Here is a 16010-nt window from a genome sequence, read left to right as displayed (position 1 = left end):
AGGTTCCCCGTATCATGTTCCCACATGCTTTATGCATCCATTAGCCCTCTGCATCTGTACTGTTACACACTTAACATTATGGCTGGTCCATACAATCAGGGCAACTGTTACCACCCACCTTTCGTGTCTCCCCTTTTTTCCTCATAGATTGTAAGCTTGCGAGCGGGGCCCTCATTCCTCTTGGTATCTGTTATGATCTATGTGATTATTGTTATGCTGTAATGTATATTGTCTGTACAAGTCCCCTCTGAAATGTAAAGTGCTGCGGAATATGTCGGCGCTATAGAAATAAAATGTATTATTATTATGTATAGGTGGTGGTTCCTCACGGGATCAACTCTCCCTGGTTGTGTGTGCCACAACCCAGAGCGTCAACAGCAAAATCTGAGTCCGTCACAGTAACCTGACCGCCGGACTATGGGATGTTTCTAAGTACGTGTGTGAGTACGTGTGTGTGTTTGTACATGTGAAGTATGTGTGTGTGTGTGAGTACGTGAGTCTAAGTGTGTGTGTGTACGTGTGTGTGTGTGTACGTGTGTGTGTGTACATGTGTGTGTGTACATGTGTGTGAGTACGTGTGTCAAGTACATGTGTGAGTACGTGTGTGTGTACATGTGAAGTATGTGTGTGAGTACATGTGTCTAAGTACATGTGTGAGTATGTGTGTGTGAGTACATGTGAAGAGCGTGTGCGAGTACGTGTGTCTAAGTACATGTGTGAGTACGTGTGTGTGAGTACGTGTGTCTAAGTACATGTGTGAGTACGTGTGTCTAAGTACATGTGTGAGTACGTGTGTCTAAGTACATGTGTGAGTACGTGTGTCTAAGTACATGTGTGAGTACGTGTGTGTGTGTGAGTACATGTGAAGAGCGTGTGTGAGTACATGTGTCTAAGTACATGTGTGAGTACGTGTGTGTGTGAGTACATGTGAAGTGCGTGTGTGAGTACGTGTGTCTAAGTGCGTGTGTGAGTACGTGTGTCTAAGTACATGTGTGAGTACGTGTGTCTAAGTACATGTGTGAGTACGTGTGTCTAAGTACATGTGTGAGTACGTGTGTCTAAGTACATGTGTGAGTACGTGTGTCTAAGTACATGTGTGAGTACGTGTGTCTAAGTACATGTGTGAGTACGTGTGTCTAAGTACATTTGTGAGTACGTGTATCTAAGTACATGTGTGAGTACGTGTGTCTAAGTACATGTGTGAGTACGTGTGTCTAAGTACATGTGTGAGTACGTGTGTGTGTGAGTACATGTGAAGAGCGTGTGTGAGTACGTGTGTCTAAGTACATGTGTGAGTACGTGTGTGTGTGAGTACATGTGAAGTGCGTGTGTGAGTATGTGTGTCTAAGTACATGTGTGAGTACGTGTGTCTAAGTACATGTGAAGTACGTGTGTGTGTACATGTGAAGTACGTGTGTGTGCACATGTGAAGTACGTGTGTGTGCACATGTGAAGTACGTGTGTGTGCACATGTGAAGTACGTGTGTGTGCACATGTGAAGTACGTGTGTGTACATGTAAAGTACATGTGTGTGTACATGTGAAGTACGTGTGTGTACATGTAAAGTACATGTGTGTGTGTGTACATGTGAAGTACGTGTGTGTACATGTGAAGTACATGTGTGTGTACATGTGAAGTACGTGTGTGAGTACATGTGTGTGTACATGTGAAGTACATGTGTGTACATGTGAAGTACGTGTGTGTACATGTGAAGTACATGTGTGTGTACATGTGAAGTACGTGTGTGTGTACATGTGTGTGTGTGTACATGTGAAGTACATGTGTGTACATGTGAAGTACGTGTGTGTACATGTGAAGTACATGTGTGTGTACATGTGAAGTACGTGTGTGAGTACATGTGTGTGTACATGTGAAGTACGTGTGTGTACATGTGAAGTACATGTGTGTGTACATGTGAAGTACGTGTGTGAGTACGTGTGTGTGTGTACATGTGAAGTACGTGTGTGAGCACATGTGTCTAAGTACATGTGAAGTATGTGTGTACGCTGTGTGAGTACGTGTACATGCGTGTGACAATATTTACCAAAGCATCAAGGAAAATTGAAAAGAAAAGGATTGGACAAGGAAATTCCTTTTTTTGTTGTCAAACTTTATTGATAGGTGATGCTGTGAAAAATGCAGACAATTCCTGCTTAAAAAAAAACGCACTTAAAAACGCATGAAATCCGCAGCAAAACGCATGCAAAACCGCATCTGTGATTCTGTGATGAGCAGTTGCAGGAATATCCCTCCTGTCTGTTCCTTACATATCTATCCCCCTCCACCTGATTATGAAGATTTTACTGTGGCAGCGATGCCGCTCTCATGGGGTGAGCAGGGTCGTGGAGCTGCTCGGTGCCAGTGCGGAGCGGACATCTAGACAGCGCTCTTATAATAACAGAATATAAAAGGTCTTCATCATCGTTGTTATTGCAGTCAATTAAGAGGCTTAGAATCAGAGTGGACGCGGGACGTGTAATGAAATGTAAGGGTTTAATAGAATGCTGTTTTGTAATACGGTTAATTTCAGATAAGGAATAATAAAAATCTCTCTGCTAGAAAAATAAAATCGGCAAAAAATGTCTCTGACCACAGGATGTAACTCAGGCGCATCAACATTTGTCCTCTCGAGATGTCCTGCGTCTGTGCCAGACCACCAGACAACCTTCCAAAGATCAGCCATTGTGACCAATATTGCAGAGGAAATGTAGCCCCGTGAAGCCTAGACTAATAGAAGCCCTGTACCCGGAATATCATACAATAATACATTTGGAGCAAGTTTTCTTAAAATAAAATATCACTATGCTGTTGTCTGGTTATTCATTTTGGAACTTACAGAGAAGTTTTATGTGTTACATGTGTTTAAAAAAAAAAAAAAAAAAAGGGCAAACTTTTTCATATCACGATTTTTATAAAAAAAAATAAATAGTAATTTTGCAATTTTCACAAGTTTTTTCAGCCCAATACTTCCTGTCCTTTCAGAAACAGTTAACCTGCGTTTTATTATCAGCAGAGGCGGGATTACAATGTCAGGTAACAACTTTATACACACCTGACAATCAGAACAGGTGATGTCACAGTTCACCTGCTCCTCCTCCCTTCACAATGAACTTCACACACGATCATTAGATGCTTCAATACAAAATATAGGATCTGAATCTGATCACTGCTGCTAATGTACATGTGCATTGGCTGAAAAAGAGTCTAAAAAATAACCCCAGTGGCTGATGTGAATACTGCAACATTTCTAATTTTTGTTTTTTAACACAGGCAGAGATAGGGAAAAAAAAACATTTAACACAAAAACCTGATTTAACAACACTGGGCCATTTACCCCTACTCATGATCAAGCATATTTATGTGTTTTTTTATACATGCGGTTTAAAGAGCTGCAAAATAAACATTCAACTAATATTTGCGGCCTTTTTTTCAGGATACATGGGGCTTCATTTTTAGGTAAGTGTAATATTCTCTGTTTTTGCTGATATAGGTCTATGTTGGTAGGAAAATAAGGGAAAAAGGCGTCTCTTTTTCCATTTTATTATTTTTGGACACTTGAGTGTTGAGTGACGGAATGTGAATTTGAGGCAAAGCTGTGTATAAAAAAATATTCTTTTTTGTCTTCATATTTTTTTTTTTACAGCACAATGAACGTTTTTAATAACATGGAATAAAACGTTCAAATTCATCATGAGAGCTGTGGTTCACAAACATACTGTCTTTTTGAATCATATATAGTTACTACTATCTCCTTGTAAATGATGTAGGCACAGATAGTGCTATTTTTTTTTTGTCTTCCCCTGGAAATGACGGAAATACAAATATTCTGTCTTTCCATCAATATAAATGATGATTTTACTATAGATGGTGAATACTGGAGTTCACATATACTGTCTGTAGATCATGTATTGCTAGTACTATCTCCTTGTTAGGCCTCTTTCACACTTCAGTTTTTTGCATCAGTCATAATCCGCCAAAAGGACGGATGGCGGATCCCTTGTAGTACTGATGACAACGGATGCCACCCGGCCGTTTTTTTGACGGATCCGACAAATGAAGAATTTTAAAGGAATCGCGGCCTGGAAAAGAGAGAGAGAGAGAGAGAGAGAGAGAGAGAGAGAGAGAGAGAGAGAGAGAGAGAGAGAGAGAGAGATTTTTTTTTTGGTCCGGCACCCAGAAAGAGGATCCGCCAGAGGAAAAAACGTTGCAAGCTCCGTTTTGAAATCTTTGAAGATGGTGACGGACAGCAACTTTTGGCGGATCCGCAAAAAAAACGGATGCAACGGACGGCAATCCGTCACAATCCGCCATTAATGGAAGTCAATGGGGAAAAAAACGGATCCTCAAAAGAAAATTGAGGATCCGTTTTTTTTCAAAACCTGGCGGATTGTGACTGATTGTAAAAAACTGAAGTGTGAAAGAGGCCTTAATGATGATGGCACAGATAGTACTGTCTTCCGAACCATTCCTAACAATCTGTGGCAATAAAGTAAAAAATATAGCTGCAACTTCCATCTTTATTTTTTACCCAGCAGTTATCTATAGGGTGAAAGTAGCAATCCTAAAAGTCAGTAATGGCCATTTAACAAACCATGTCAAATGACTTGGAATAAAGACCAAACCAGAATCTTCATTTGCAAACATGGGTTTCTGGGTTTTGCCCCTCGTCAGTGCAAAGCAACATACCTGATTTGGTTGTATGAAAGGCCTCTGACTTGGGGCCTTAGGCTATGTGCACACGTTGCGGATTCTGCTGCGTTTCCGCAGCGGTTTTGGCCCTGCGGAAACGCAGCAGTTCCGCTGACATGGTACAGTACAATAAAAGTCTATGGGTTTTCAAAAACGCTGTGCTCACGCTGCGGTTTTTTCCGTGCGGTTTTGCTGCAGTTTACAAACCGCAACATGTCAATTGTTTGGGCGGTTTCCGCAGCGGTTTCAAACCTTTAACATAGTAAAGGTGTGAAACCGCAGGGCAAAACCACAGACCAAACCGCAGGTCACTTTACCTGTGGTTTTACCTGCGGTTCCACGCGGAAAAACCCGCAGCGGAATCCGCAACGTGTGCACATAGCCTAAGGTGTAACATCTCTCCTTGTGAAGAGTGACATGCCAGTGTAAGGAGACTTATAGGACATGCAACGCTCCTCTAATAAATTAAATATGCAGATTGCCTCTTCAGAGCAGAAGAAGACATGAAGTCTAGTGCCACCTACTGGAAGTAGCAAACCTAAAAGTTGCCATAGGTTAATTTCTCAGAGGAGCATTGCATTGCCCATAGGTCTCCTTACATGGCATGTAACGCTACACAAGGAGAGAGGCTACCCCTTAGACACCCTATTTATAAGGGAAAAACTTTTAATGTTACAGTGGTTATTTCTTATTGCAAATCTTAACAGATAATGGCCATGGTGATTGAATTAACTACAATCCAACTTTCCTTATTACATGGGTTGGAATTAGGCTCACACCGAGTGCTCCCGCCAGAAGGTGGGCAAGAACTGAGCGGTAACAGGCCAAGATTTGTTGTACAGCATCGAAAGAGTTTAACCTTTACAAGGGAGAATTAATAACTCTAAATTACGTCATCCGTGACAGTTTTGGTGACAAACTGGAGAGAACAGAAAAAAAAAAAAAAAAGAGAAAAAGATGGTGGTACTTTTCATTTCAAAGGCATCAAACTGTAACATGATTTACAAATTTAGGAGACGTCCTGAAGGGCTCACCGCAAGGTGAAAATGTCTGGCAGCCGTAATTCTCATCAAAACTTACGGCGTCGTATTGAAGTGTGTCTGTAGAGAAAACTAGACTCTTAAGATGAAGTAAACACTTGTTCTGCGTTTTGCCTGCACTTCTGGATTTCCCCGGCCGCCGCCGCTGCGTAATCTATATTTGCACAGGCTGATAATACAGACAATGCATAAAATATGGATAGTTCAAGAATAAGCAATGTATCGGGGCCTGAAAACAACCAGAGGCCTTCTAAAAGAACCTGACGTGACCGCCACTTCTTATTTCCTATGATTTGGACCTTCTGTACAGAAAAAAAAACAACCTGAAAGGTTTTCATCAGCATGGTGCGGGTTCTCAGACCTCCAATGCTTTCTAGAACAAGGACATTAAAGAAAGGATAGCGGCTTTTGTAATTACTGACGGAACTTCAAACAGAAATTTTCATTGGAAGAATAACCCATTTTATACCTCACTTGAGGCCTTTGGCTCACAGTTATGTAGCGGAAACTAAAGTAGAAAAAAAATTGCATGCCAACATTACCTAATGAATTACCTAAAATGTCCCAATCTGAGGAGAGGAAATCTGATCCAGTCCTAGCCAGCCCCCTTCTCCGTCATGGCTGATGACAGTAAGTAGGTGGAGCTGCCCGGACCGGCAGATTTTTTCCAGATAGGTGCACCTTCAATAATAGAAGTATAAAAGTTAACTTACCATTTTAAGCACATTTAAGGATCTTTTTTTAATTCTGCTTTAAGGGTCTGTGCACACGTTAAATATTTGGTGCAGAAGTTTCTACATTTCTTGGCAGGAAAAACAGGTGCATTTTTTGCTGCAGATTTTTCACCATTCATTAGTAAGGGTGAAATCTGCAGCAAAAACGCTGAACGAAATGACACGCTGCAGATATAAATCTGCAAGTCACAAAGAAGCAACATGTGCATGAGACTTCAGGATTCTCACTCACTTTGCTGCCATCAGGAAACCCTTCAAGTTTTGTGACAAATCTGCGCAGACACAAACGTATCAAATCTGAAATATGTGCACAGGTCCTAAAAGACAAAAATTCTGGCTACCTGCAGCCACCACTAGGGGGAGCACCTAAACTTTATACATTAAAGTTATAGAGACACGGGGATGCAGTGAGTTCCACTAGTGGCAACAGTAGCAGCCATGTTTCTGATAAAATCAAGGTCTATGAAAGAAACTTGGATCGGTTTATCAGAAAATAAAAAAACCTCTATCCAATATAAAGGTGTATAAAAAAAAAAAAGTAATCTGCCCATATTTGGCATTATTCTAAAAATGTGATCCTCACTTAGAAGGTTTCATACACCATCAAATATAATTAGTTTTTATTATCCATTTGTGTCCAAAGTATGGCAACTTTCTAAATAGTCTTCATTACAAATGTCCCAACTCTTGCCTGCTTAAGAGTGTCTGTAAGCCCGTTATCTAGCTCAGTGCTCTGCAAAAATGTTATAAATCTGTGCACAGATCTGTGTGGCGAGGAGACAACCCATCTACAGTCTGTAGCAGGACAAAGAAAATAGGCTGTAGAAAAGGAGGAAAGGATATGAAGAGGAAGTCGGCTCAGGATAGAAGGTGAGCTGAAATATGAGCTAATGTAAACAGCAGAACCCTGTATACTCACAACCCTCACATCCAGCCTATATTACTGGGAGGGTCACTCCCATAGGAGAAAAATCGAAAAATTGGATCAAGCTGCAAAGTACGATGAGGGGGTTCTGAAAATTAATGGAGAGAAGATTGCAGACTGAAACAATACAATGTTATTAACTAAAGGTAACCCCTAACATATGGAAACAAATATCATGTCAAATGTGTCTATAAGTCTTTAGATAAAGTCTAATTTTGCAGGCAAAAGACATTTCTAAATTGCCCTAAAATGTCATTGTCACATGCACACTGGGAAACTGCTAGTAACGCAATTCCCTAATGTATGTGGTAGTTGCAAACTGCAGCTTTCCTTTGGAGGATGCATTGCCTTTTAATTCATCCTCTTTCGTCTGTCTTCCCTCTGCTATCTTGTAGGGTTCTTTGATCAGCCGTTTATGTGCGGAAACTTCGCCATGTATTTATATCCTAACTAACTTTATAACCCCTACAGAACTCTAACTTTCCCCTTTGAAAGCCAGAATGAAAACTTCATATCATTAAAACAATCCTAACAAGATGGTGCTTTATAAGAGAATAATGAGTCTCCAGGCAGGACTCTTTGTACTCGTCGACTCGCCGGAGCGGTGATTACAGAGCTTAATACACATTATTAAGCGCCGGCATTACACAACAATTTTATAACGACGACGGCGCTACCTGTTGGGTGCTCTGTGAATGGGAGTCTTTGGGGAGGCAGCAAAAACAGTATCTGAAGGGGTTTTTGAAAAGCATTTAACAAAACAGCTCTACTATTCATAATGATGTAGTAATTAGCGCAGTCTGAAAACTATAACAATCCGCGACAAAGACGCTTTCTGTCAACTATAAAGTGGCGGCAATTTTACGTGAAATCAAGGATAGATTTTATAAGTGGTTTGTAATATGGTGGATGGATGGAAAATGACTATGCAAGGCTTTCTTGTAGACCACAGCAAGCTTTCCATCAATGTCAGCCTGGCTGGGGTGCTCTATACACACCAGAGGACACGACCAGGAGTGCCACCCTCCATTATTACAGGACACGTCACGTCCACTTACATCATAATCTTTGCTGTTTGGATCACACACCAGACAGGTCATCAATGACATCTAATAGGTTATTTGTGGTTTCATCCACGGAGGAATATTCCGCAAAGCAAAGGTGCTGGCAACCCTTCAACTGCAATTTACCAGTATCTCATGAATTAATGGTAGATAATAGGGTTTTAGGTGTTAGCTCCAGGACACTCTCAGTGCCATGTGTGACTCCATTCATAGTTGTCTATACAAGCTATGGAAATATCCATAACTCCCATGGACTTCCACCTCTTATTGTAGTCTACCGCCTTCAACTGGGAAGTGGTAGTCTCCCGATAGATAAGGGTCCCACTAATAACACATTTATGGCATACTCTGTAGGATGTTTAAGCTGAGAGCAGCCCTACATATCTTAAGGGCTCTTGTAGACGTCGATATAACTAAGCCCAATCACGGATCGCAATACATAGATGGTCCGTGGGTCTCCTGTCCGAAACGCAACAGCCTCACTTGGTCGAAGCATGGACTGTTCGTGGGTCTCCTGTCCCAAACGCAACAGCTTCACTTGGTCAAAGCATGATCCGCTAAACATGGACTGTTCGTGGGTTTCCCGATGTGAGCGAGACCGCCTCATAAGCATGTATGAGGCTGTCGAGTGATGGTCACAAGACCCGCAGACAGTTCATGTATTCTGGTCCGTGCTAGATACCAAGGTTCACAAACACCTGCATGAGCCTCAAATTCAGAATACACACCCTACACATAGGATTATGTTGCAGCTATGGTGATTCAATGCCTTTACACCAACTACCCTAAAGTTTATTGGTGGAAAAACATGGTGGATATGTTAGTTTTCTCTTTTTCATGCAATTTCTTTGGGGTGGTCATTCAGGAAAGAATTCTGCTACATTTTGGTGAGTAAAAGTTGTGTTCCTAAGTGTATAACATTATGCATTTTTTTCCTGCATGTTTTCCACCGTTGTCAGCATTCAAACATGCAAGAGCTCTGTTTATTGTGTTTTTTTATGCATTTTTCCTTTTTACTTTAGCTATCGTTTTTTTTTTCCAAGCATTTTTTTTTACTGCTTAAAAGCTTCAATTTTACTTGGAAAAAAGTAGCCGTAAAACAAAAAAAAATGGATGTGGAGGCAACGGGATAAACATACAATGGTCCTGAATTTTCAAGAAATCACATCTACTTCGCTGGAACTGTTTAAATGTAGCAATTTTTTTTGCAACAAAAAAAATACATTTACTGTGAACATCAGCATCTCTTACATCTTATCCAGATTAAGGGAATCCTAAAAATCACAAAGTAATATCTAAAACAATATGAAAAGGTTTACATAATAAATCCTACCTCCCATCCTTCCATCTCCAGGCCCTTCTTTCCATACACATCATAGATGGCTCTTGACTGAGGATCACTAAGCACTGCAATACAAAAACACAATATTTAGGAAGCGAGAACCGGTAACGTTATATTAATGAGGGGATAGGCCGGTCTATAGAAATGTGTTTTTCGAGCACTGTGGATACAGGCAATGAACCGGATTGAATGTGGTAGTGCATTCCATAGAACTAGTGCAGTATGAGAAAACTTTTAGGTTGTTAGCGGAACAGAGAGCACTGGTAGGGTGGTAGACAGAGATTAGGTAGGAGACATAGGGTGATGCAGAACTGTGGAAAGCTCTGTGGATGAGAGGGATAAGATGATATTGGACTCTGTGGTGTTTGAGCAACTTGTGCAACGACTGGCACAAGGTGAAGGTATCGGTGTAGCAGCTGGACAGAAATCGGAACCTGGCTGCTGCATTCAGAATAGCTTGTTGAAGAGAGAGTTTTGTAAGAGGGACAGCGATTAATAGAGAGCTGCAGTAGTCCAGACGAGAATGAATCAGAGCAACAGTATGAGTTTTTGAAGCATCAAAGGAAAGAAAAGGTTGAATTCTGGAGATGTTTTTGAGGCACAGGTGGACTGAGCAAGCGAGTTATTGGATATAGAGAGTGAAGGAAAGATCTGCATAAAATATAACTCCCAGACAGCGGGAGTGCTGCTGGGGAGCAATGATAGGACCACCCACCAAAATGGTACTATTAGGTTTAGGTAGGTTAGTAGAGAGTGAAAGCACAAGGAGTTGAGCTTTGGAGAGATTCAGGTTTACATATAGGGAAGACATTATGTTAGAAACAGCAGACAGACAATCCTTGGTATTTTGTATTAGTGTTGAGGTGGTGATGTCAGGAGAAGCGGTGTATAATTGGGTGTCGGCTTAGAGATGGTGCTGGAACCCAAATCTGCTGAGGGTTTATCCAAAAGGGGCAGTGAAAAGAGAGAAGATGAGGGGGCCTAGGACTTAGCCCTGAGGACATTGACAGTAAGGAGAAGAAGAGCCAGCAAAAGACATGGTGAAGGAGAGGTCAGAGAGGTAGGAGGAGAACCAGGAGAGAACAGTGGAGAATAGTGAGGAGGAACTGATGATCCCTAGTATCAAATGCAGTAGAGATCTAGGAGAATCAGCAGGGAGCAGTGACCATTAGATTTAGCTGTTAGATCATCAGAGACTTTTAATAAGGGCAGTTTAAGTAGTTCAATAGAGTGTAAAGGCCCCGTCTCACTAAGCGATCTCGGTAGCGAGATCGCTGCTGAGTCACAACTTTTGTGACGTAACAGCGATCTCACCAGCGAGATCGCTGTGTGTGACAGCGATCAGCGAGCGGCCCCCCTGCCGGTATCGCTGATCGCTGCAAGAAACCTCTGGACATTTCTTTGGTCGCTGGTCTCCCGCTGGCCAGCACGCATCGCTGTGTGTGACAGCGGGAGACCAGCGATCAGGTGTAAAAAAAATAATAAAAAAAATAAAAAATATAGTTATTCTCACCTTCCGACGTCCTGCCTCTCTCCACGCTCCGGTCCCAGTGATCCTTTGCACGAATGACCGCGAGACTTTTTTATTCCTCGAGACCGTGACATCTCGCGGTCATTCGTGCAAAGGATCACTGGGACCGAAGCGTGGAGAGAGGCAGGATGGCTGAACGGGACGTCGGAAGGTGAGAAGAACTATATTTTTTATTTTGATTCTATTTTTTACAGCGATGGCAAGCGATGCCGGGCGCTCGGCATCGCTGGTGAAGCTGTCTGTGTGACAGCTCACCAGCGATCACATAGCGACTTACTAGCGATCCTGACACCTTAATTTTTCGGGGTCGGGATCGCTGGTAAGTCGCTTACTGTGACGGGGCCTTAAGGAGCGAAAACCAGATTGCAAAGGGTAAAGAAAAGGAGGTAATTGAAAGATAGTGGATCATAGAGAGTCCCATGCATTCCAGGAGTTTAGAGATGAAGGGAAGATTAGAGTCAGGTCTATAGTTAGCAGCACAGTTCTGGTGAAGGGAAAGATTTTAGTTTTTTTAAGAAAAGAGTTTATGATGGCGTGTTTACAGAGGGGAAATATAACAGATGAAATAGAGGGATTAAATATTTTAGGTAGGTGGGCAGTGACAGACAGGGAAAGTGGCTGGAAGAGATGAGGGGGAATAGGGTAATTGGTGTAGGAAGTAAAATGAGAAGCCTGGTAACCCCACCGTGATCGGTTCAAAAATGAGAAGCGAACCCTAATGAAGTGCAGGAGGGAAGGGAATCCGTGCTATTAGGGAATTGTATGACTAGTGGATTCTATTCACGCAAGGGTGCAACAGAAAGGTTGCAGGGAATTCATGATTTTTGCTTTCTGACAGCTACAATACCCTATCTATCCCCTGAGAGTTTACTGAAACAAATCTGGATCCGCAGAGTGCAGAGATGGGCTGGAGGGAATTGGGAAGGAAATTTTAAGATGGGCAAATCCTGTTGAGTAGAATTAGCAAAGGTCTGGGAATTGCTTTTGTAAAGGGTAGCAGGTTCTTAAAAAGCCTTGAAAGCTTATGAGAATGCTATTTATGGCAGTTTGTATTCTGCCCATGGAGCAGCAAATACAGGATAAACAACTTGGTGGTGAAAAACTAGATGGGATGATGACTCTCCCTGATGAAGGCACACCGCCGAAACGTGCGTAGGGGGAAGTGGCACCATCGCATGGTTAGGTAAGAAATGTTTGTACTCCTTAGGCAGTAATGTACTATTAAACTGTCCTATGTACCGTGGCTTCAGCGCTTTGTTTGACAACATATGTACTTGTATCTCTATCTAGAGTAACACGTTTTTGGCTGAGGTACCCTTTATACTTTCTGGATACACTGATATTCAATCCTGAATTGACTATATACTCTTTTTTGGCTGCTACTTATTCTTTGACATTGGGATTTATTTTGCATCCTTGCCTACTTTTTGGTGGTGCCACTGTTTTTTTCTGCTTACCACCATGCATCTTATTAGCATTATGTTGAGCATTATCTATATTTTAATCTTCAATCTTTAATAAAGACTTATTAAAATGTTCTATTTACGTCTTCTCCAATATGTTTACGTTGTTCTGACATATGAAAGGTTCTTTAAACAGTCCTTATTGTAATGCTAGTCTCATTAGGATACATAATATATATATTAAATTATCTATGGTTATTTATGATAGTTACTAGCATTTATGTTTAGGGATCCAATTTCTGTTTTTCCTACATGGGATGACTGCACAGGGATGGCAGTAGTCTAAACTCAAGAAGTTCTTTAATTGTTGAGAAAACTACAACTCCCAGCATGACAGCCTATATTCTATCTAGCAGATGCAGTCCACCATAAAACAGCTTGACCACTGATAGGCTAAAATTGCTGCCATGGTGTAAAACAATGTGTGACTCTCTGGGGTCGTGCTCTAAAGTTTGGGGGTTCTCAGGTTGCTGGGAACCTCGCTGCCTGTATTCTGTCAATGAAACAGCAGTTACAGTCTGCCATAAAACAGCATAGCTGTTAGACCAGGAATGATGCCACAGGTAGTGTGCGACTATCCAGGGCCGTGATCATAATACTGGGGGTGTCCAAAGCTGTACTCCCAGGAAAGGGAAATCATCTCAATCATGCCACTATGTTTACGAACTGCAAGTTCTAAAAATAAACAAACGCTTCATTAATAAAGTATTTTACTTGAAATTAACAAAAATGCAAGAGATAACACAACAGAAATAAAAATCAAACGAAGAAAAGGAGGGGGAGGGGAAATCAACGATAGCGGTGGTATAATCAGAGCGGCTGTTTAGATCAAAACCACTCTGCAAATTGATTTTTGTATATCTGCCATGGATGGGTACACTATGCCTGATAAGAATGTATTGTCTTTACATTAATTTATCATCTGCCGCATTCTGAAGATGTTGGGCTTAGCCATTAAAAACACAATTCAAGACACAATGGTAAAAAAAAAAAACAGAACTCCTGACGCACTTTCACTGCTGTTAAAACTTCAGGCTTTGGTACATGATGTTCGTAAATTCAATCTCTGCCTAATTATGAGAGAATGACGTTGCATTTTCTACATCACACCCTGCTTGTATATGGGCGATTAGTAAAAACACAAATTATAACAGCAGAGAAAATTCAATCCAGGCGACCAGATCTCAAAACTTGGGGAGGGGAGTTAAAACTGAGCATCACTTAGAGAGAAGTTCCAAGTTTCAATTTTGTGCACATCTACGCAAAGTTGCCTAATTTCATAAAAATGTTTTTGTGTCCCCCTCTGGAGAGGGTCCATATCCGAGCTCACTAGAGGACGGAGACGTGTGAGAACCAATCTCTCTAATACCTTCATCAGGTGTGATGTCAATGCTACAGGTCTATAGTCATTAAGGTCTTTCGGATAAGGCTTCTTCGGAACTGGTACCACACACGATAATTTCCACAGTTGTGGTACTATACCCATTCTCAGGCTCATATTGAACAGATATGTAATGATCTCACTCAGCTGGTGCCCGCAGGTTTTGATTAGCCTTGCACTGATGCCGTCAGGACCTGCAGCTTTCAAAACTTTGATCTTATTCAGTTCTTTTGCAACCTGGGTACTTGTGAAGAACAGACCCTGGCTCAGTTGACAAGTTGCAGCAGGGGGTGAGGTTACTGTAGCAGAGAGGTGTGAATGGTATGCAGGGGAAGGAGCAGCCAGTGTGTGATTAAATCTGTTAAAGAATAGATTAAGTTCATTAAGCCCCTCTTTATCTACAACCATCCTGGAGACAGTCTGTCTATGCCCAGATATAGACTTTAGACCCTCCCAGACTTCATGGATCCTTTTCTGTGACAATTTCAGTTCAATCCTTCTCTTATAATTAGCCTTTCCCTGCCTGATTAGATACTTCAGATCCTTCTGAACCTCTCTCAGCCTGCCCTTGTCACCTGATCTGAAGGCCAACTTCTTCTCTTTGAGAAGAGCCTTTATTCCGGGGCTGATCCATGGTTTGCTGTTAGAGAAGCACCTCACTACTTTTGTGGGTACCGTGTTGTCTACACAGAAATTAATGTAGTCCATTATACAGTGTGTGAGACCATCCATGTCATCACCATAGGAATCTTGCAGCACTTCCCAAGTGGTTGTTTCAAAGCAGTCTCTCAGAGAATCATCACTCTCCTCAGTCCATATCCTCACTATGCGAGTGACAGCAGGTTCTCTCTGTACAAGTGGCTTGTACACGGGTTGGAGGTGCACTAGGTTGTGATCCAATCTTCCAAGGGGTGGTAGGGCTGACGAGGTATATGCCCCTCTCACATTGGCAAAGAACAAGTCCAATGTTTTGTTGTCTCTAGTGAGGCAGGTAACATACTGTGTGCAACTGGGTAGTATGGATGCTGGAGACACATGATTGAAGTCTCCCGAAACCAGAAGGAGTGCTTGGGGGTGAAGGGACTGCATCATGCTCACTGTGGATTGTAGAACCTCAGTGGCGGCATCAGCTTTCGCAGAAGGGGGGACATATGCAGCTATCATGATTACATGCGATAGTTCCCTCGGTAAATAAAAAGGTTTCATGCCCACAGCTAATAGCTCAATGTCCTTACAGCATGTTTGCTCTTTGACCACGATGTGCCTAGAGTCACACCATCTATCATTCACAAATATCGCCAGCCCTCCGCCTTTCCTCTTACCGCTCTCCCTTGTCCTGTCCGCGCAAATGAGTTTAAAGCCATCCAACGAGACAACAGTGTCCGGAGTACCTTCGGTGAGCCAGGTCTCTGTAAACAGCAACATGCTGCTCTCCCTTAATTCCCAATGATGTCTGGTCAGCGCCGACAGTTCGTCCATCTTATTCCCAAGTGATCTCACATTGCCCATAATGACGGAGGGAAGAGCAGGTCTATAGCGCCTTCTTCTAGCTTTCCTGAGGGCTCCAGCTCTGCAACCTCTTCTCTTAGTCCTCCTTATTTCTGGTGGAATGTCCTCTGGTCTATTAGCAGCATGCTGCCTTGCTGTATCCCTAAGCAGCAGTATAGCTTCTCTGGAGTAGACAATAGGGTCTTTTTCAGTTCCTGGATTTCCCAAAACAATAGATCCAAGTAAAAACAAGGTAAAAAGTCCATCGAAGGTCCAGGTCCTCTTATGATTTTCCATAGTGCAATGTCCCTTTGGAGTAACAATAAAAAAAAAGAGAAAGGAAAAATAGAAAA

General features: G+C 42.0%; 1 protein-coding gene across 1 annotated transcript in view; it reads right to left on the bottom strand.

Annotated features, from left to right (window-relative positions):
- DNAJC11 (DnaJ heat shock protein family (Hsp40) member C11) overlaps nucleotides 1–16010 on the bottom strand; it is a 202317-nt gene that overhangs the window by 125949 nt on the left and 60358 nt on the right. The window contains exon 3 of the mRNA XM_073561729.1: nucleotides 9786–9859. Within this exon, the coding sequence (XP_073417830.1) occupies nucleotides 9786–9859 (74 nt within the window). The remainder of the gene's footprint in view (nucleotides 1–9785; nucleotides 9860–16010) is intronic.

This window comes from Dendrobates tinctorius, unplaced genomic scaffold (assembly GCF_039654945.1).
Source record: "Dendrobates tinctorius isolate UK_male_01 unplaced genomic scaffold, ASM3965494v1 ptg000326l, whole genome shotgun sequence".
NCBI lineage: Eukaryota > Metazoa > Chordata > Amphibia > Anura > Dendrobatidae > Dendrobates > Dendrobates tinctorius.
Note: the sequence above shows the minus strand (reverse complement) of the source record. Positions and strands in the feature narration are given on the sequence as shown.